General features: G+C 38.0%; 1 protein-coding gene across 1 annotated transcript in view; it reads left to right on the top strand.

Annotated features, from left to right (window-relative positions):
- Positions 1-23,959, top strand: part of LOC122811661 (unconventional myosin-Ib-like) — a 1,027,360-nt gene that overhangs the window by 706,120 nt on the left and 297,281 nt on the right. The window contains exon 18 of the mRNA XM_044083653.1: positions 6,015-6,215. Coding sequence (XP_043939588.1) covers positions 6,015-6,215 — 201 coding nt within the window. The remainder of the gene's footprint in view (positions 1-6,014; positions 6,216-23,959) is intronic.

The raw sequence follows: 23,959 nt of genomic DNA, 5'->3' as shown, positions 1-23,959 counted from the left end.
TTTACAGTGCCAAGGTGCCAGCCTGGTGCCCAATCTTCCACAGAAGGCACACACATGCACACACTCACACCTAGGGCCAATTTGGAGTGTCCAATCCACCTATAGCATGTCTTTGGGATGTGGGAGGAAACTGGATTACCTGGAGGAAACTCACGTGACCACAGGGTGGACATGCAGACTCCGCACAGAAGGCACCCCAGCCGAGAATTGAACCAGAGAATCTCTTGCTATGAGGCAGCAATGGTAATTGCTGCACCACCATGGCCACCCGGCAGAGGTGTTGCAATATTATTCCAAAATCATCTCACCGTAGAACAACTATATTACAATAACCAAGAAGTCAAAGATGTAAAACTAATCCTTGCCAAATTAAAAATAAATTCCAACAAACACATAATTATTGCAGGTGGCTATATCCCACCAGGCAATAACATCACTGTAATAGAAAGCCTGCTTAATTGGATCTCCAGCTCCCTACCACATGAAACCATGCTATTAGGGGAATTCAATATTGACTGGCTTAACTGCTCCAGTCATAATCCCTCTGCCTTTATTAACCTCCACAGGTTTAAACAAACTATAACCACCCCCACTAGAATTGACAGAACATCCAAACGCCAGTCCATCTTAGACTGGATCCTGGTATCTGACCCCACTCTTGCACAGCAATCTGGCTGTCTTCCAGATGCCCTAAGTGACCATCATCCAACCTACCTAATTAGGAACAGATCCCGAACCATCAGCCAACCTATCCTCAGAGTAGTTTGAAGCAAAAAGACCTTTATAGCTACTGACTTCTTCAATGCACTAAAAAGCTGCAACTGGACTCCCCTAAAACAACTATCTCTAGACAAAGCCATTGAGTACTTTAACACAACCTTCATAAAAATCTTAACTCATCATGCATCCCCAGAACCATTATAATTAAACTAACTATGTCTGATGGCTAAGAAAGGATACTAAAACTATAATGAAAGAAAGGGACAAGGCCTGGATTCAATATAAAAAAAAACAAAACCACTATTTATTTATTATTTATTTATTTAACATTTGTTGACCGGGAAAGTCTGACTAGGTTCCACAGAGCCTATTTTCAGTGGAGGCCTGGGGAGAAATGCTCCAGATGCATGTCTTTGGAATGTGGCAGGAAACCGGAGTACCCAGAGGAAACCCACGCGAACACAGGGAGAACATGCAAACTCCACACAGAAGGCACCCCAGCCGAGAATCGAACCAGAGAACCTCTTGCTGTGAGGCGACAACGTTAACCGCTGCACCACTGACTACTTTGAGACAAAACTATCTCAAGCTTCCTAACAAAGCCAAAAAACAAATCAAACTAGACAAATCAAGCTACTATAAAAATATGCAAGAAAAATATGGTCATAATCCCCAAAAATTCTCGACCACAATAAATGGCATACTATACCCAGGAAAGTCCACTATTCCAGCCCCTGGGCTACCAAATAACCATGAAAACATTTCCACTCCATTTAACAAATTCTTTATCGAAACAGTTCAGACCTTTGCTAATGCCCAAAATAGCATTAGCAGCCCCACACCAATAACTGCACCAACCCATCCCAATGTATAAAACAATAAAGCCAGTTTTCACTTTCACTCCGTGTCCACCAAGACAATTTCTAAACTCCTTAGGAAACTTAAACCAACCACTCTAGCAGCTGATATGCTACCAGCAGACTTCCTTCAGATATCAGCCAAAGCTATAGCCTGTCCTATCTCTATTCTCATAAATAGATCTCTATTAGAATGCAAAGTTCCCACCTCATGGAAAACATCACATATTATTCCACTGCACAAATGAGGTAACTTAGAGCTCACCAACTATCGCCCAATAGCAATCCTATCACCTATATCCAAAATATTATAAAGAGTTGTTCATAATCAACTAATGCAGTACCTCCAAAATAACAACCTAATCTCCATATCCCAACATGGCTTTAGACCTTCCCATAGCACCACCACAGCATTACTATCATTCATCAATGTAGTTAACCACCATAGAAACAAGAGTCTATTTGTTTCTTCCATACTCTTAGACTTATCAAAAGCCTTTGACATGGTAAATCACAGTATGCTTCTTGAAACTCTATCTACCCCAAATATAAGTCCCCCCCTCTATATCATGGTTCAACAGCTACTTATCTGGCTGTCAGCAAGCAGTCCTATGGCAAGGACAACTGTTCCCCCTGTTACCAATTACCATAGGAGTCCCTCAAGGATCCATCCTTGGCCCTTTGCTGTTCTCTCTATTTACTAACAAGATCTCTTCATCCTCACCCACTGCCTCAGTAATACAATACGCAGATGACACCACTCTTATATGTGCTGCCCCCACCCTAAGTGAACTACAAACCCTAACCCAAAATAACTTCACCCTAGCCGAAATTTGGTTCACTAGCATCAAACTTCTTAATCCCAAAAAAAACAAACTAATTATTTTCAGCCCAGGCAGATCTCCTCCCCTAAATAGTTATTTCACCATCTACTCTAAAGAAAACATTCAAATTAGTCCAATCACACACACTAGACTGCTAGATTTAGAAATATACAATAACCTGAGGTTCGACATCCACATAGCACAAACCATCAATAGAGTTAACAAAAAACTTGGACTCCTCTACAGGAACAAACAGCTTGTGACTAAACACACCAAGGCAACCATCGCAAGGACTCATCTTCTATCCACCCTCCTCCATGCCTCTCCCATCTTGACTAATCTCCACCAAACCAATCTAAATAAAATGGAATCTTGCTACAGCAAGACTGCTAAGTTTGCTACTGAAGCGTCACATAGGTCTCACCAATGTCTATCCCTTAAGCAGCTTAACTGGCTTGAGTTGCCTCATATACTTCTACTCAATCAACTCTCTATGGCAGGCAAACTGTACTACCTTAATGAGAAAACCCCAGCACTTCAGCCCCACATTCCCTCTAGAGCCTTAAGATCTAGTAACCAGAACCTCATAACTGTCCATCCAGCATAGAAATGATATTGGTAAATCCCTCTTTGCCAGCATCATTGCTAAAACCTGGAACACACTACCAAGCCAAATAACTTCTACCACATCCTTTATTCATTTCAAAAAACTCCTGAAAACCCACTATTTAAGCGACTGGCTATGTTCATGCCACTCACCAGGCTAACCCAAACTAAAAGAATGTTTCTGTGTATAGCTAAGTATAAACAGTTCACCTGAAAGCTTGTGAACCCGTTGGTATTTACTTGACAAAACTTATATCTATAAAAATGATACAAATGCTGTTTTAAGTTATTATGTACCAGAATGATTGTCTACTGTAAGAATTGTTAATCTCTAACATATTGTGTATGTTTGCTATAAGTATGCGTTATTTTTTTCTTCTCTCATGTATTGTATTGTATTGTGGAGCTTTTCTCCTCGGGCCTCTGCTGAAAATGGACCTGTGTCCAGTCGGACTTTCCCGATAAACAAATGTAAAATAAATAAAAATAAAATAATAAAATTGCTGTTTTCCTGCATCAAGTGTAGACAGTGAGCCCCAACTAATTATTTTACTGAAACTCAGTGCGTGCAACATGTATGTTCGGATCTGTGTTTTTGGTTCAGTCCCTAGCAGAGTACCCTCACCACACTGTAAATCTCCATGAATAATCTCAGCACACTGGTAAATGTACTATTCTTAGGCATACGATTTACAGGTAACTCCTTTAGTCCTTATCTCTTTTTGAGGTGAACTCTTGCAGACAATTATTATGTACTTAGAAAGCTCAAGGTTAGTCACTGCTGCTTGTCTCTGCATATCCTTTCTGCCATATCTGCACTGAGACCACTTAATAGTTTATTGCACCATAGCTGTTTCCACCCTAAAACTCTGCAAGTACTGTTCCTTACCACTTATACAGAGACACCGTGTGTGCGTGTGTGTGTGTGTGTGTGTGTGTGTGTGTGTGTGTGTGTGTGTGTGTGTGTGTGTGTGTGTGTGTGTGTGTGTATGGTTCTGTTGTATATGATGTAATTAATTTAATGTCGAGTTGAAAACACTCACAAAAATGAAAAAAATCGAATGAATAATATCGGGAAAGGAAAAATATTTTCTGTCCTGATATTAACAATAAAACGCCCTGTAACACTAGCCTCAAATTTGTCTGAATAGTGACAGTGTTATAGGAAGGTGTTTATGAAGGTAAGGTGTAGGGTTAGTGTTGAGGGAAGAGGCAGCATTAAGGTTAGGGTTAGTCCCCATTACTAAGGTTGTGTACCTTTTTTAGTATATTTAATGGTTTTGTTTTTTTGAATTTTTAGATCTTCCATGAATCAATATGTGATCTGCAGGTCACAATTTACAACCCAAAGCTATGGTGCATGGTCTGTCATTGTATCAGGTCTCATGAGAATTATCATGCCTTCTCCTGTACTCTTATGAAGTATTGAATCAGCTGTCATTCCGGGTACCACAATAGCTTTATGCAAACTCTGGAAATCTGTAATAACTCAAACTGAAATTGTCAGAAGCTGACTCTGTGCAATTCAGTTGTAACTGTGGAATTCTGTGTAAGGGACTATGTAACTTTGATATATGCAAGTTTTATAGCTTTGTGTTTCATGTAGGTCAGAGCTAAATGGTCCACTTCTCAGCTCAGCTTCCCAGTAGTCAAATGACAAAATAAATAAATTAAGTAAGCAGATATGAAAGAAAATGTAATGATAGTAGCAAACCAGAAATTGCACGCATCATCTTTCAGTATTTGAAGAATTTACCACCTCCCAAAAGACACTTACTGCAAAAGACTACAAAAGGAGCAAGGCTCTCAGCAATAACTAAACACAAGATAAGTGAGAATCGGATGTTACAAAAAAATCCCAGCTTACATCCAAGTGATCCTGTCATCCCCTTTCTGTCTCAGCAGTTGTCCCATCCTATCAACGTATATGGCAATATTTTCTTACTGCAATGAATAGCAGCAGATTCCCTCACACAAGTGGGGTGGTCATATTATTTCTAAGGTTTATGCAGTAGAATTTTGTCAGAAATGTATCCCAAGCCCCATACCCCTACCATTTACACTTAGACCTAGACATACCTTACAACAACTGCTGAACATGAAGGCAGTATAGTGAGTGCCAAGTCACAATCAGGGAAAAAGATTTATTTCAAGCTTTCATTTGGCTGCAAGAAAAAAGAACAGCAGGTTAAAACCAGTACCAGACGTATCTTGCTGAAGCACATTAATTTTAACAATGAAATTTGAAACAAAAAAAAAATGAAAGCGCTAAATACAAGGACAGTGTGGATCTTGTCTTTCTTTCCTCGTGTTTATTAACAATGAAATTTCATATTCTCATCTTGAAGAATTAACTTCCTTCAATAAAGCAAGACTTTTGCATGGCAAGTGTGGTAAATAAACAGTCTGCAAATCCTAAATCTTGCTTACTGTCTAAACTGTTAACATTACTTAGACCATCTATAGGAGATGGGCTTGTTGTATTCTGCCTTTTAAGTGCAACTCCCATGCTCCTCACTGTAGGATTTGGATTTGGCTATCACCTCCATGTAACCTGTCTGTTATAAACAGTTATGAGTTATTGTAATAATGATAACTTTTTTTAGTTATAATTGACTCAATGTTGGCATAAGCCAATGCTATTTCTATATGGGGCACTTGCCATCTAATATTAGTAAAGGAGCAGTGGGAGAAAGGGTTTATCTCCATGCAGTGGGTCCTTCACCTGTTTGAAAAATGAGGCTAGGCAGTGACGGTCCTGGTCAAATAGAAATCTACTAGTCATAATACTTTTGCATGACTCTGTTCATCGAAGATGCACTGTTATGGTGAGTACCTTAAACAAATGTACTTTCAGATAGACATATATCTAATAGGAATGTGTATTTACTTGGTTTCAAAAGTCAGAATGAACTCTTTATCTTGGTACTGTGTAGTCTTTGTATAGTAACAGTATATTTAACATATTTAGTTTTAATTTTTCGTATCTTTTTGTACTGCTAATTAGATGCATCAAACCGAATGACAGGAAAGCCCCTTCGATCTTTACAGATGCCATTGTCCATCAGCAGGTGCAGTACCTCGGCCTCCTTGAAAATGTGCGGGTACGGAGGGCAGGATTTGCCTATAGGCAAGTCTATGACCAGTTTCTGAAAAGGTACAAGATGTTGTCTAAAGAGACGTGGCCAAAGTGGGAGGGAAAAGACAGGTAAGAATAAGGGCAATTCCTTATTTTATTTTAACAGCCAAAGTTATCTTCACTTGTGACAAACAAATATAAGCCAACAGTAACACATTAAAGCATTTATGTAACAGGATTAATGGACTGGTTGCAGATGTTATAGAACTGTCCCAATAAAGGAACTGTAAAGAGCCTACTTCTAAAATGGGAGGCAAATAAGTGCAGCATGTCGGGAGGGGTGGAGTAGGTTCTTTATATCATTTGAAGTGCACTACCTGGAAACCCCCAGATTGGAGATAAAGAAGCCTCAAATGTAAATGCTGGGACCATTGTATAATACAAAAGTTAGAAGAGATGTACCTTGAAGACAACATTTTTATATTATAAGAACAAATTCCTGTGTGGAATCAAAGTAATCATAAGTAAACTTGTTTTTAGAGGAGTTTTCCAGCGATGGTAAGCAGTTACATGTTGGTAAAATTTGCACCTAGACTAAAGCCATTTCAGTCTAGTCTTTTAGAATTTAGAGGTGCAAGTTAAAGGAATCAGCAGATATAGGTCTGAATCCCACATTTCAGTTCATATTCTCCAATATTCCTAAACAAGGCAGCAAGGCCTCCCTTTACAGTCATGAATGCAGTAACTGATGAAAGGGGGTCACACCATATTTTAAAAAAGATACTTTCCTAAAGAAAGTCGTACTTCCACAGTTAATTTTTAAGATGTAAAATATTGCATGTATGCCTTTTATAAAATTTCTGTACCTCTGTCCTGTATAATAGTGCTTGTAAGCAGTTGTCTGTATTGGGGATGTGCTAAGATTGACACATTTTTAAACTGAAACCTGATGAAAGCAGACACCCACAGTGTCATTTTTTACTTCCCACCAGAATATCTTCAAGTCACCTCCCAATCTCTATGCCCCAGTCATTCTGAGGGAAGAGTCAGGTGTGGGGTGAGCCATCATATGTATGGGGTTAGCACTACCTCCCCCTCCCCCTAGAGCTCTCAACGAATTAGGAACAAATCCAGAAATAATCAAGCATAATCAAGGACACATTTAAAATATTAGTACTGTTAACTTGAGACCCTGACAGAATAAGAGAATTTGAATTAATGTACATTTTCTGAAGTAAAAGAAGTCTATAAGTATTCTCTTTAGCTCTTTAACAATGACAAACAACATTTTCTCTAAAAGTCACCAGTTTTAGGGGGGGTTAAGAGGGACAGATCACAAATGTGAGTCAAAATCAGGGACAGTTGAGAGGCATGACCCCTCCCCCAAAGTCTTTGTGATTTCTACAATCACTCTTAGGATGCAAAGTACTGCAAAGAAATTGCTAGAGCAAGTGCAATTATTCATTACCAGTAGGGGACCACCTACAGTCCCTTCCCCAAGGTGGGTGTGACTATAACTGCCTTGTCCTTTCTACACACTCCCAGACAGTTCCTCCAGCAACTGGGTCTGATAATCCAGCTGAGTCTGCTTGTACATAATCAAGCCAACCATGGTATAATTTTATAAACATTTCTGGTTCTAAACAGTTTTCTAAGGTATGTACTGTCTATTTTTCTGCTGCTGAATAAGTCACCATTACATTTTATTAAATCTGCTGTTTTGATTATTGTGTTTAGTAACAATGGTGGCATTTTGCTGTGTAGGGCTTCCGTTATGTTGGCAGCTATGGTATGAAGTAACAACATAAATCCACTGGTAATTGATGTGCTAAACCAAAGTAAGTGGCTAGATTAAAAATAAAAAATGATCTAATCAGGCAAAGCAGAAAAAGAAGAATCTGTGAAGGGGTTCATAGCATACTGAGGTATAGTAGGGTAAACTGTATAAGTGGAACTGACAAGAAAAAAGGGGTGACCGCACTCTATGTAACAGAAGTTGTTAAGTCAACAAAGTTTGTAAATAGTCAATAAAGTGAAGAAGCACTCTGGATCACCTTAGAAATGAGCAAGGCAACTCATAGTAAGAGGTACTGACACATCATTAATAAAGAAGCAAGAAGCAAGATAGAAGGAATACAAAGGCAGATGGAAAACAATGGCATACTTGTAAGGAATAATATTAGGAAACCTACATATGAATCAGTGGAGTGGGACATCTTCATTAAAGGAAAATATCTCAAAAAAAGTAATTACTTTTGTTATTCATTGGTCAGACATGAAAATGATGCAACACAAGCCACAAAAAAGAAACACAAATTGAGCTTTAGTACAGGAGAGACTTTCAGAACTGTGGTTTGTGGTGTCTGGAAAGCATCCCCAACCATGCCCGAATGGTTAACAGTAAAAAATGATTCACAGAGCAGTCATGCAAAAATTAAGTAATTATAATCCATGTAAATGATCTTTTATCAAGATGAGGCAGTGCCTAAGAATAAAGCTAGCACTTACAATGTAAGAAAGTAGAAACATTAAGTCTATCAAAAAAGCAATGTAGTTTTACAAAAAATTTAACAAAGTAAAAAAAAAAAAAAATATATATATATATATATATATATATATATATATATATATATATATATATATAGATTGGTTTTCAAATGTGGCTGGGAAAGTCAGAGAATTATACAGATTATTCCAAAAATACAAAGAAACACAAATGGACCAAGAAGAGGGATGTATGAAATGAAACAAAAAGGATGCAGTAAAAAAATAAATAAATAAATAAGAGAAAAAGGTACAGACTGAGGATAAATAGGAAACAACTAGTAGGTGAGGGGAATATAACATTTAATAAAATAGTATAAGAATGTACCAGAAGTGTGGAAATATGAAGGTTAATGAAGCTTAACAAATGAGATGTCGTGAGATATAGAATGAGCAAAGAGAAATAGAGAGAGGGAAGAATACTAGGCCAGATTCCAAGAGGTTGGAGCACAATTGCATAGGCCTGCTTTTTAGGTCATATAGTTGCCATGGCCAGCAAATTACTCTGAAGTGCAGAGTATGTATGACCCAGGAGATGAAGCTCATTCCACACTGGCCACCAAGTGAGCACCATACTCAAATTTAAATACACAGGACACCAGTCTGATGATCATCTCCAGAAATGTTTCTGCCCTAAACATGGCAGTTATACAAGTCCCATAATATGCAATACAGAGAAATATCCTTAGGTATGCCTCATGTTTTGATGTAGACACATTCACAACTCAGACTGGCATAGAACAGTCACCAAATGCTTGCATTTACTGTTGTTGTGGTAATAATTTAGCATTATATGTATGTGTAAGGGGGGACAGATACTTTGGTGGAACATGCTGAGCTGTGTACAAAATGTCACCAGGGGTTTATTGGCTATAACACACTGGCAGAGACTTGTGGAAGGCTGCAGACTTTATACTGGCATGTAGTGTGATCACAGAGCATTGAGAAATGTTTAGCTAACATTGCTATTGTGTGGCAGTGCTACACATAGATATACTGGGCTATCATTCACAGATAGTTCATTAAAGTATAGTATCCTCCACATAGCTGTAAGACTCTTTGTTTTTATTCAGCCAATAAGTTAGAAGAATCATGTTTAAAATCACATGCATTTTCTTCAAATGACTTATACCTGGTATTTGTTCCAAGACTGTAGCACTAAAGTATTTGGAAGAGCATTACTAATGTTATGTGGGACAGAGATAAACAGTTTGACAAAATTAAGAATATTTGTGAGTTTGTGAGGTAGACACTATGTCCACTGAGTAAACTCACTTAATAGCAAAAAAACAGGTAACATTTGATGACAACCAGTTCCTTATGGAAATAGATAATCTTCAGAAAATGTTCTTGGAGAATGGCTACCCATCAGCCACGCTTGATGAAATCAAGTGTGAGGTTTTGCATAAAAGAAAAGACCAATTATTTTTTCCACTATTAGGTACCAGTCTTTCCAATCATAGTGACACCTGTATGATAATTACTAACCACAAGGAGAGACATGGGTCAGATAATTATGAACTTACTATGTTCATTAAGTACTGCACAGGAAGCAACCACATTAAACAAGTGTTAGTAAATAATTGGAAATGTATTAAATATGATGACAATTGTAACAGTATTTTAGGTGATCAACCAATATTTATTTATAAATGAAACTTAAATTTGAAAGGAAAAACTAGAGGTGGGAATACAAGATCCCAACAAAACAAGCCTAACAAAGGTATGAAAAATGTGGTGCATGCCCTCAATGTAAATATATACATGATGGGTACAATGGTTAAAATCCATTAATTTTGAGGTTAAGATCAACATACAGTGTGACTGTAATAGCCTTGGAGGAGTTTACCTAGCATTTTGCGATTTTTGTTATGCATATTATGTGGACAAGACAGAACTTACATTGAGAAGGAGAATCTATTAGCATTGCTATGATGTCAACAAATGCAGTACCAGCAATGCACTATACAAACACAAGGTGAAATGTAAGGAAAACAAGAAGTTTATTTTTTTGTTCTGTAAAAGGTATTAGTCAATCCCAGGGATGGACCCTGGAAATTAAGGCTTGAATATAAGGAATTGCTGTAGCAAACTAAATTGAATGACAGCACTTACCCTGGAATGAATGATGATATTTCCTTAAGTAGTGTCCTGAAATTACGAACAGCCAAATTATAACTGTAAGAAGAAAATAAACTGACTTAATGATAGTATTGATTTTATTATTTTTTTCAGTGTTTTTAATGTGGAATGTACTTACTAGATGTATTTGTTTAAAAGTAAATAGTGTTCTGAAGTTATGAGCAGTTGAATTACAACTGTAGAGGAACATTAATTAACTTAATGCCAGCATTGATTTTATTAATTTTTTTAAATGTTTTAATATAGAATATATTTATTGGATGAATCTGTTTAATATTATGTAGTTTGAGTTGTTATTTTTGTTTTTATTGGTTTCACTTGGATGTTGATAATGTGATTTTTTAATTGCATTTAAATGGTGAGTTAGTCTTTTTAAAACATGTTCTGATGAAATCCTAGGAAAACGAAGGATGAAAGCACTCAACTTTCCTATTAAAATTGCATGTCTTATTATATAGGTTGTTACCTGTTTTTTGCTATTAAGTGAGTGTACTCTGAGCATAGTGTCTGGTTACTTGTTTGTGGTTGCATGGTTATCTACTTTTACTGGTTCTGAGTATTTGTGAGTTGGCAATTTCATGTATGATCAGTATGACCTGTTACGTCTGTATAATATACACTTCTTACAGGAGAAACAGGCAGGCACTAGTGGACATCTGGCAAGGAGTACATATGCCATGTTCCTGGATAACACTGTGGTTCCTGTGATATACTGACATCAAGTGCTTGATTACTGTACTTTCAAATTTCCAAATATGCATATGTTTTCAGCTGTGCACATTGCAAATCTGAATGTTCAGGCCTGGGAAGGAATTGAGGTGTGGTGGCATAATTATTGATATACAAGGTACAGTTTTTAATTTTGACCTCTGATTATTGGATAGGCTTGTAACAGTCTACAGACTGATTGCCTAGTGTTTACCTATAAATTTGTGAATGTAGAAACTACTTGCATGACCAGTTTATGTTTTTTAGAGATATATGGACTTGTCACACATATGAAGCCAAGATAGTTCTCATGGTTTACAGGTTAATATATTCCAAATCATAGATACCCTCATCTAGACCTCAGATCTCTAACAGAGGTTGCCAAGTTCTTAATCACATGCTGCAAGTTACAATCTACAAAAGTGTTTTCACCATATGAACTTTATGCAAAATGACACGTCTGACACAAGGGAAAAGTGAAGGATTTCTGCACCTTTGTTAGTCCATAAAAAAGCATCATGATGTAATGAACTGTTTATTTTTTGTGTCGTAATTACCCAGCTTTATTGACTTAGAGGTATTAAGCCCTGACTATGCTTCAGGCAGCTTGAGTTTTGTTACTGACTTTGGCATCTGTTGAAGTTGGGAAGAAAGGAGGCAGTCTGAGTCATTAGGCCATGATTCCTTCTTGGAAGATTATATATTTTGTATAGTTCATGGGGGTTTCAAATATGCAGGGTTATCACTTAGCAGGAAGTTAGCCTTAGAGTATTTCCTGAATATTCCAGGGTTAGCTGGGGTCCAGGTTTTATTTTTACTTCAAAGGAGACCATTTGTGGTCTGACCTTACCAGTGAAGACATTACACTAGGGGGTGTGCAGCCAGCTCTCTCCCATATTAGTGAGAACTAGATCCACTATGGTCACCTCTGATTGGTATATTGACAATCTGGTCCAGGGAGTTTGTTTTTATAATATTGAGGAATCTATGTGCCTGTACGTTTAGTGTCATATAGGAGTCCCATTTAATAGTGGGTAATTAAAGTCACCCATGAATATTGTATTGGGCTGGATGATCAGATTAAATACATGATAGGGGTTTCTTGGGTCATAGAGGGGGACCCATAGCATGCTAGGAAGTGGTATTAGATTTTGCCTATGGTAATTTGAACTTGGAGTCACTCAAGTACATTGTCCTGTTTGACCAGCCTTGTAAATCAAGATACCTCCACCTTTACTCCCTGTCTGTGTAGCAGCTTGTCTAAATGTGTGGAAGGCATTATAACCTTGCACTGTCGGTGTGCTGTCTGCGGCTTTAAACCATGTCTCAATGACTGCACAGACGTCAGAATTCTCTAGGATGAACAGAGCTTCTAGATAGTAAAGTTTTTTGCTTTTTGTTTAGATTCCTATCATTGAGCAGAAATACCTTTAGATTTTTAGATTTTCTTGAAATTTATTTTCAAAGAATTATCCTTTGGCAATGTAATAATGATTCACATTGCACTTTTGGTAACTACAGTGCAGCTCATTTCTGAGTTTACCCTCCTTAACATTAACTTGTCAGATTAAATATATAGGATTTTTACTTATGACAGCTCAGTAAGGACACATTCTGGATAAGTGCTGCATTATTTAGCCTGAGCAGATGTCATATGACCAGCTCCAGTGGAATATTAGTATACTGTCGAATGCCAAACTACAAAAGTGAAATGTCAGTGAAGCCCTGCTTTAGGTAGTTATACATTAAAGGTCATAAGCCAGATCCCTTTTGAGAGTTAATATTTAAATAATTACACTTGGATAAACAATTATAAAATGTATCTAGGACACCATTATAGTTTGTTCCATATTTATTCTTAGTTTCATTTTTTGTAACAATAAATGGAAAAAAAGAAAAAATGCAAAACGTTAATTATTTTTTCTGAAAATAAAAATATACGATTATACAGATAACTATGATCTTTTCATTTACTTAGAAGAGGAGGAGTCTTAAATACTTAATTTTCTCTACTGGATTTTTGTGTGGCACTCTCAGAAACATGCACAAAAAGCAGCACTGTACTCTAGATTGCAGTAGCATGTGTGTGATGCTTCCCTGTGTGTGTCCATCTTTTCATCTTAGTACCCTTATCGATGCATGTATGAGGTCCTAGTAACCCTATGCATTTGTGCTGAATTCATTTTCTTGTAGTCTGATGGTAATTTAACTGGGAAACAGCTGCCTGAAAGGTAAAGCTAAATTACACATAGCAACAACATACCTACTACCAATCATTCTATACAAAGCCCCCATTCTCATTAACCTGCAAACACATCTTCTGGAGCAATGCTACAACAAAATCCCTAAATTTGCAGCTAAACAACCACATAGGTATCATCACTGCTTAGCTTTAAAAAGCTCTAGCTGGAGCCCCCCCCCCCATTGTCTATCAACTGACTATCACTCACAATCTCATCTATTACCCTGAAAAGCACCCCAGTCTGTCCACTATTCTCAGCATACCCCAAATAGAACCTTAAGATCTGGTGATAAACAACTACTCATGGTGGCCAGGTCAAACAATGTAGTTGGGGACTTTCTTTTCTCATGCCGTTTCTCCAAACTATGCAATAACATTCTACTCTGCTTAAGATTTGATGCGATGCACGCCTCCTTCAAACAAGTTAGAAAAACATCTAATGGCATCCTGGTCTTGCTCCTGTTCTAATCCTGGATAACCAAAAAATACTACACTCCTCTCCTACTTTGTAAAAACCACTATACCTCTCTCTTCCAATAAGTAAATTAGTGGTCTTTCTCCACTCTTCATATGTCTAACTTTTTACTCTTCATTTCACCTGATCCTCCATTAGGTTTCACCGGACCCTCTACGACCTCACTCAAATCTATTTACAAAACCTTCCTCTATAGTACTTCATATAGTACTAGTACTAACCTATGAACTGTATATCATACTTAACAAGATGCCTACTGTTCAGTACTGTTCAGTACTGTCTCACAGTGTGTATATTGATAAAGCCTTCCATGTTTGTAATCTCACTATTTTTTTTATGTGTGTGCGTGTGTGTGTGTGTGTGTGTGTGTGTGTATGTTTGTGTTAATATGAAAATATTTGTTTATATACATATACCTCTTATTATGGAGAGTTTCTACCTGGGCCTCTGCTGAAAGGGGGCACTGCCCAGATGGACCATTCCAGTAAGCAAATGGAACTAAATAAATAAAATAAATAAACTAAATAAAGATTTGTGCAAGCACTAATCAGATAATAACTGCACTCATTTTGACACTTGCATTGAATCTACTATATCAGTTGTATTGATAGTGTCTTTTAGTAGGTCAGAAAAGAGATGGAAACTGATGTATCCAGTAGATAGAAAATTGTGTTTTGTACTATTTCTTCAACTTTCAGGTGCACTCATAGCTTCTGAGCATGTGATTGCTCACAACTATTCCACTACATGTTGTTTACTTTTATACTGGATGACAGCATGATTTTGAACATCAGACTACAATCATGCCTTGTGCCACATGTTATTATTTGGCCCTTGTATATGGTGGTAAGCGTCTATGCTCTTTTTTTCCAGGTATGTAACATTATAGCCTGCATTTTTGGCAGTCTTTAGCTGTATAGGAGAAGCTGTCTCCAAAATGTAAATTTGCCTACCAGAACTTTGGGAGCATACCCATCCTAGATATCTTTATAGGTTCACAGAACTCTGTCTGAAGGCCCTGTATATGACCAGGGGCAATGTTGTGGGCCAGAATATACCTGCTAACAAGTACAACATAACCATTTGCAGCTAGAGAATTCAACACATGAATTAGAATCGACCCTGTGGTCTGTTCTGCCAAGATGTTTCAGTGCTCTGACCAGTGGGTCACTGGTTGAGATAGCAGACGTGTTGTACTCTGCCACTAGACTGTCCTGTATGCAGAGTAACATTTCACAAATATCCTCTAGTGCTGGCCTAATCTGAGTATGATTAGATTTATTCTTTTAGTCTGGAAAATGTATTTATTTTACATTTGTTAACCGGGAAAGTCCATCTGGACATGTGTCCTTTTTCAGCGGAGGCCCTGGGAGAAAAGCTCCAAAATACACTACAAATGACATACATAGTTTACATTGTAGATATTACAGATTATAGATACAACATTTAAGAAAAGACTGCAACATATACATTTCAAGTACATAAAAACAAATTAGCTACATTTCTAAATTCAAAAACAATTTTAGTTTTCTAGTCATAGGTAGTGATACAGAAGATTGAGTAAGTAATTTTATAAGACTAGTTTCAATAGATATGATTCATAGGAGTGACATACATACTGAGGGGTAGAACAAAATGTTCATTTACAAGAAATTTTTTATTAAGGAAGCGTAGGTGGGTGAAACAGGTGTAGTAGATCAAGATGAGTTTTGATGTAGTCAGTAGAGTTGAAGGCAGCAGAGTTGAGAGGTAAGACAGGTAGGTAGGATAGTAGTTGCTCTAGCCTGGAGTGTGGCAGGTGCATAGCCAGGAGTTAGTAAGGTGGGTGTTTAGCAATTTTTTAAACTGTTTAGGTGAGGAGGTATGCATAAGTGGATTGGGTTGACTGTTCCAAAGTTTGGAGATATAGTAGGTGAAAAGGGCTTCACCTGCTGTGTTTTTTACTTTGGTGACTTGCAGGAGTAGATTATTGTTTGAGCGAAGGGCTCTAGATGCGAAGTATGGTTGGACTAGGTTTTTAAGGGCTGGGTTTTTGTCTGATTGATGAAGGATTTTGTGGGTTAAGGTTAGTTGATTAAATTGAAGAAAGAGAGGGAGTTCTAGCCAGTTCAGTTGTCTGAGAGATTGACAGTGATGGGATTTATATGGGGCATTTGTTGGAAATTTAGAGATTTTGTTATAGCAGGTTTCAAGCTTGGTTAGGTCAGTTTTGGGGAGGTTTGTTAAGATAGGGGATGCATATAAAAATGTAGATGACAGGTATGTTCTAGCAATTGTTTTTGTGTTTGTAGTTAGATACTGTTTACTCCTATAGAGGATGCCAAGTTTTTGGATACTTCTTTGATGGATTGGTCTATATGGAGATCAAATTTTAAGTTATTGTCGATAATAACACCCAGAAGTTTGGTATGGGGGGTGGGGGTAGTTATGGTTTTGTTCTTAGAGAAGATCTGAATGTTTGTGGGGGGAAGAAGGTTTCTGATGAGGTAGGAAAGCATACATTTAGTTTTATTGGGATTTAATAACAGTTGGGAGTTTCTTTGCCATGTTTCTACTGAGAGGAAGGTGTCCTGGGTGATAGACTGCAGGTCACTTAATCTTGACTTGGGGGGTGGCAGAGTGTAGGTGGTTGGTGAATAGGGAGAAAAGAAGAGGTCCAAAGATGGAGCCTTGGAGTACCCCTAAGGTAATCGGTAGTAGGGAACAGAGGGATTCTTGCCAAAGGACAATTTGTTGTTGGCTTGTTAAATAGCTTTGGAACCATGCTATAGTTGTGTTGCAAAGATTGTGGGAGGAGAGGACTTTTATGAATTTGTGATGAATGACCATGTCAAACGCTTTTGACATGTCTAGGAATATTGCTGATATGATCTGGGAGGTGTTTCTGAGGTGATTAAAGTATTTGTGAAGGATAAAAGGGCTGTTGTTGTGCTATGGGTAGGGCGAAAGCCATGTTGAGTGTGTGACAGGTTGTGTGATAACAGTCCATAAATTGTGAGTGAATGACCCTTTCCAGGATTTTAGACAGGGGGGAGAGGATGGCAATGGGGCGATATTTGGTTAGTTCACAGGAGCTACCTCATTTGTGCAGGGGTATAATTTATACTATTTTCCAGATAGTGGGAACACATGACTCAGTGATGGATCTATTTATAAGTATGGTTATTGGGTAGCAGATAGCCTCTGATGCTAGTTTTAGAAAGTCTGCAGGGAGATTATCAGCAGCTAAGGTAGTTGGTTTTACTTATTTTAGTAGTTTTTTGATCAGGTGAGTTCGGACTGGTTTTATTTTGAAAAGGTTAGTGCAATTTTGAGGGAGAGTATTGGTGTTTGATTCTGGAGTGGTAGTTGTTGAGATATTTAGGTTGTTTACCAGGAATTGAATAGATTCTGTAAAGTAGTTGTTAAACTGGCTGGCAATGCTTTCACAGCTGTTAGATGTATTAGGGATAGGTGTGGGATTTTTGCCTGGTTGCAACAGGTTGTTTACAGCTGCCCAGAATTTTTGTAGGTTATTCTGGTGTTTAATTTGGGTGTTATGGTAATAGTTTTGTCGGCTTTAATCAATATCTTAACTTTATTTCTAAGTTCCAGGAAAAGGTGTTTAGTGCTGCTGGTTTTGTTCTTATGGAACTGTAACCAGGCCTTGTCCCTGTCTTTGAGTACTGCTCTAGTATCTTTGGTTAACCAGGGTGCGTAGTTGGATTTTACTCGAATTTTTCTAGTTGGAGCATGGGTATTAAGAATTTCGTGGAAGATGCTATTGAAGGAGTGTACTGCTTCATCTAATGGTAGTTGTTTTAGATGTTCCCAGTTACACTTTTCCAGATCAGAGATAAATTTGTCTGAGTTAAATTGTTTTTTTTGCTTCTGATTGTGTGGAAAGTGATTGGATGTGGTACTTGGTTACGATTTATTAAGAGAAATGCTGGGCAGTGGTCGCTTAGATTATCAGGAAGGGTACATGAGTAGGTTGATAAGTGGGAGGAGTTAACTAATATCCAGTCTAGTATGATTGCATGGAAAGCTCATAGTTGCTAAAATGGAAGAATTTTAATCTATGCAAAAAATTAGCTCTGCTCATGAGGTAATGAAAGCTTGTTTGAATAGGAGTGTTGGCCCAGTTTATTGGAGCAGTAGTCTAGACTCTTCAGTTTCTTAATTATTCCATATGTCCTAGGAATACATGTACTATCTGAAGGACATAACAGTTTCCAATATATGATGTGCTTATTTTCAATGCTTAGTATTTGTGTTGCTTGTTTTTTTTTTTTTTTTTTTTTTTTTTGTTACAGAACAGATGGGTGACAGAAAACCTTGAGTGCAAGCAGGTCATATCATAAAAAAATCTGTGGACACTTATAATGGTGATGGAGGATCTGACAGTTAAATAACGGCAGTGTTGCCAGTGAACTCAAAGGGCTCTGTCTGGTTGTCACACTCACATCACTTAATGGTCCATTAATGGTCCATGTGGCTTGCCTGTATGCAAAGAGAAAAGTTTATGCATGGATATTAATGATATAGCCGAGGTGTCCCCACTTTGAAATTGCTTGTCTCCTTTGTCACCTGTATCCTCCATAGTCTTCTGAGGGGTTGGAGCAGCTACTGCATCGAGCTTGTGTGCTGGCACCCTCAGGGGACCTACATGATCCTTGTCCATGTGTTTCCTATATTATGCAGAGACAGCTGAGACTGCTTTACATATGTTCTTTATAATATGAATAGTCAGGATCAGATGATGGCTGAGCAAACAGTTTTGTTACCCAGAATGGGAATACTCTGTAATGGGCTCCAAAGAGCCACTCTCTGCAAATATCTCATTCAGAGCAGTAGCTGCAGTATTTTTTCTGGAGCAGTTTTAGTTTATGAGCTTCTCTTGTAAAAGTGTGGGAGGTTTACATTCTAAAAGATTATAATAAAAATAATAACTTGTGAAAAAATAAAATACTTATTATTTCAGTGACACAAATGTTTCTGCTAACTGCTTTATAGTGGTTTGACAAATCTCAGTAATATGTGGTACATAATATGGCAGTGATTACAATGAAGTACCCCTGTACTACAAAGCCACCAACCAATTATCTGCAGTCCTGCTCTTGGAAAAAAAAGCACGTTTGGTATTTTATGCATTAAATATTCCTCTGGAATTCTCTGTATTGGAAAGAGCTCTTTTTCTCACTAACAAACAAAATTCTATGTTCCACTCTGAGTAACAAAAAAAAAAGTCTGCTCTCCCATAATGTTGTTAATGATGTTACTGTTTCCCATTCCCTTCTATGGAATTCTGTATATAAAAAAGCCCCCTTTTTTCATTCACAATTAGAGTTATAAATTCAGTTAATAACAGATGTGGTCCCTGACATTGTAGTTCACTTGTGTACTTATTTTTTTTTTCTTTGTAGATTTCCCTTTAGCAATCCAACCTCCCCTTTTTCTACTCACAAATAATAATAATGCAATGTCACTTGGTAACAGCAGTATCTGACTGCCCCAGTACTTTCAGGGTCTGTAATAATATTAACATGTATTTTTCCTCAATGCAAGTTCCTTTTCCACTCACAAATAAAGATCCAAGGGTTTAATGTCAGTCTTAGTAACGTCAAAATATGTCTGCTATGGAGGAGTACTGTTATAATTTGTTTTTCTTTTGGAATTTCGTACATCTCAGAGTAAGCCACCCCCATGAAGTCATGCATATGATAAAATTTAGTTAGTTAGAGCAATGGCTGTGCCACACAGTGTTCCCAGATAATGTAGAGCAGTCACTTGTTACTCTTCCCCTTTTTGGCATTCCCTATAACAAAACAAGTCCCCTTTATCCACCCACAAAAAGTGGTATAAATTCACTCAGTAAAAGCCATGTGTGATTGCCCCACTGTTTTCAAGCAATGTAATATTATAAGAATTTACTTCTTTCCTGTGTGAAATTCTTTACATCAATACCCCCCATAAATACATCCCTGAGGGTTGAATGGCTCTTTTAGTCGCAGTAAAACATGTCTGCCACAGTACAGCGCTATTATTTTTTTTTCTTTTTTGAATTCCCTGTATCTGAACAGAAGCTTTTATTTTAGAGTCACCAGTAAAGATATAAACTAAGTCAGTAACAGTAATGTTTGTGTGATAAACTATTCTCTATGTAGTGCAGTTAGATTTTTACCATCAGTGGCATATCATTTATCAAAATAAGCCTCATTTTTGCACTTTTAATGATAAGTGGTTGGTTCATATGTTCACAGGTGGTTACTGGGCTATTGACCCAAAGGTCTTTATAAGTCTAGTCATGTATACCCAATATAATGCTAGGCTTTGTGTAACATGAATAGGAAGCTTGTTCCAAAAGGTTGCCCCACTTTTGGAACAAGCTTCCTATTCATGTTAAACAAATCCATTCATTGGCCCTATTTAAGTGTAATTTGGATGATGAGATGGGTAACAGGAAATATGACCCTGTGGTTTCACCTGTGTCCCTCTTGGACAGAGGCAATAGGTGCTGATTTTAATGTCTGCTTGAACCAAACACCCTTGGTTACATGGGTTGAACTTGGCTAGGCTTGTAAGGGCCCTGGGGCTGTTAGCCTAGTAACCTCCTATGATCCAATGATAATATAAAGGATCTTGCCTAAACTTGAGAACTTAGTTAGCAATGACTGTCCATATCTAGGAGGGTTAAATCCAGGCTACACTTAAACAAGGTCATTGAAGGGCTTTGTTTGATGTGAATTGGTAGCTTATTTCAGAGAAGTGGTGACCTGTGAGAGACATATCTGGACAGTCCTAATTACTGTGCTCATTTGCTTTATCAGATTTCTGACTTTTGGGGTTTTATTAACCTTCTGCAGTCTATTTCTTTCCTTGATTTTAATATATTTATTTATGTCCATTAAATCAAGCAACTCTTCCCTTAGTTCATTTTCTTCCAGACTGAGGGCACATCCTTTGTTTTCCACGTCCTGCGGGCATTCTGTAGAAAGTTCTACAATATCTTAATGTGGCACCTTCTCTTCAATTTCATCCTGTGCCATCCATTGCTCTGTCATATGGGAATTCACTGGCCTATCACTCCTCAACATTGACTGCATCAGAGTTTTGCCTTTGTGTATGATTCTGGTGATGTTTTTGAAGAAACCCACCAGGTTTAACAGGCATGACCTGCCTTTGACAAAAACCAAACTGTGTCGGATCAAGTTTGGAGATCACTTGTATCCTTATATATAAGGTCCGTGATGATTCATTCCATGGCCTTACAGATAAGGCTGGTTAAGCTTATGGGTCTGTAGTTCCCAGGATCTGTTGCTGTACCTCCTTTATGAAGGAGGATGATGGTTGCTGTTTTCCATTCAGCAGGGACAAAAACAGTACTCAGGCTGTGGTTGAAGCGAGTACCTAATGAATTTGCTAACTCATGTTTTAGACCGTTTAAAACACAACCTGGGATGCCATCTGGTCCCACAGAGCCTGCATTTTTGACCTTGGAGAGAGCATTAATGACTTTCTCTTTGGAGATGCAAGGTGGGGGAGATGTACAGGGAATGCTCTGTGGAATGTTTGGGGGGGACAGGAGGGTGAAATTTGTACCAGACCTGTCAGCTAATAGGTTAGCTATTTTCATAGGATTAGTGTGTGTGTGTGTGATGCCATCCACAGCTAGTTCAGCACACATCTGGGTCCTACCTTTTAGGTTATGACGGATATAGATGAGGAATGCCTTATGGTTATCCTTAGCTATGATTGCTAAATTTTTTTTCAAAGTTGCCCTTAGAGGATTTTACACATTGTCTTATTAGTTTGTTCAAGCAGAGGAGGATGTTCTTCCATTGCTGCAACCTCTCTTTTTTATTCTTAGACAGCAACTTCTTCCTCTTGTTGTATAATTTCTTAATGCTAGATGTCCACCAAGGAGGCTTGTTTTTTCTTGAGGATCTTGCTTTGATCCTATCACGTACAGCTATGTCAATACATTTGTGTAAGTGTTTTTATAGGTCATATATGTATACCTTAGTATAGTTGTCAATGCCATCTGTGGGAACAGGAGCTTAGAAATTATTTATGCCATCCCTTAGGAGGGTGAAATTAGCTTTGGTGAAATTTTTTAGTCTAATTTCACCAAAGAGGGGTTCAGATGTTATAGCTACTTCAAATGTGACTGATTTATGATCAGATTTAACCATTGAGGGTCCTATACTTGTGGTGGTGCAATGGTCACCCATATTGGTAAAGACCAGGTGGAGGATATTTGAGCCCCTTGTGGAGTTCCATACTGTTTGTTCCAGGGCATTAATGTTAACAAAATCCAAGAAGCTTTCTGCGAGCATGTTGGTACTCGTATAACTTTTCCAGTCAATGGAGGGATAGTTAAAATCACCCGTGACTGGAGTATTTGGTTGTAATTTGATTGACTCATGTAAGTCCAAATAAGCAGCATGGGTATCTTGGTTCATTGAAGGGGGCCTATAGATAACAATGACTTGAAGGGGGGTCTTACCCACAGTTAGTTGAACTTGGAGTTTTCCTGTCTAACCAGTCTATAGGTGCATTTATCTTTGATGAAGATAGATGCTCCTCCTCCTTTGGTTCTTACACATTCATTTTGAGGTCTCAAAGTGTGGAAGGCATTGTAGACTTGCAAAGCTGGGGTACTCTCTGCAGCCCTCAACCATGTTTCTATGACTGCACCAGACATCAACATCCTCCAGGGAAAGAGTGCTTTTAGAGAGTGCAGCTTCTGATTAAACTCCTAACTTTTAGCAGCATAACCTCTAATTTATTTCTGAGTGATATTTTCACATCGGAAATTTTGTTCTTGAGACCTTGCCTAAAAAAGCACTATTGGGGAGGCTAGTGCCTTAGCCAGTAACTGAAAGCCTAGAGGTCACAGGTGAAGACCATCTCTGGCAAAGCAGCGTGGTCTATCAACCATATCATCCCAGGTTAACAGGAACTGGATCCCCTTAGAATGACACCAGCAACTAGGCCAATTGTTGAAGTCAATAATTTTTGTTTACATTGTGGTATCATCCTAGGTGAGAGTAGAATGCTGCTCAAGGCTGGGGACATAACTGCCTGGGACACATATTCATAGAGCTCAATCATGTCTCTCTTCATATAGTCAGGTGAGGTACGTCTCAAGTCATTCACACCAATATGAACTATGATGGAATCATAACCGTACTTGTTGTTCATAGGTTCACAGATGTTTACTAGGCTAACGACCACAAGGGTCTTTTTAAGCCTAGCAGGGGTTTGAGAGATGAAGTATTTACAAGCAGGGGCCTGGGAGATGAACCATTTACAGGTTGTATGTGTCCATTAGAGACACAGGTGCCAAACCAGGGATGACTTTCCTGTTCCCCATCCAATTGTCCAAGTTGCACTTGAATTGGGTTAAGGAGAAACTCTGCTTCACATGGATAGTGAGCCTGTTCCATAGACTGGGTAGTCTCTGGGATACATACCTGTCTCTCCAGCAGGTCCAATTTCTATCACAGGCAAGGTTTATGCCTTTAGAATGGGTAATTCTGGTGCTGTTTGTTTTGTGGATATCAAACCAACGAAAGGAACCAGAAGACCCAAGAGCGGCAACGTTACGGTGACAATTACAATATTCCACTCGTTTATCACAGGTACTAGGATGCTGCAGTTGGAAAAAAACTCTCCTTGGTATTGAAAATCACAGAACAATTCTAGAATAGAATAGAATTGTTCCGTGATTTTCAATACCAAGGAGAGTTTTTTTCCAACTGCAGCATCCTAGTACCT

Source organism: Protopterus annectens, chromosome 9.part0, assembly GCF_019279795.1.
Source record: "Protopterus annectens isolate FY-2018-M chromosome 9.part0, PAN1.0, whole genome shotgun sequence".
In the NCBI taxonomy this organism is placed as follows: domain Eukaryota; kingdom Metazoa; phylum Chordata; order Ceratodontiformes; family Protopteridae; genus Protopterus; species Protopterus annectens.
Note: the sequence above shows the minus strand (reverse complement) of the source record. Positions and strands in the feature narration are given on the sequence as shown.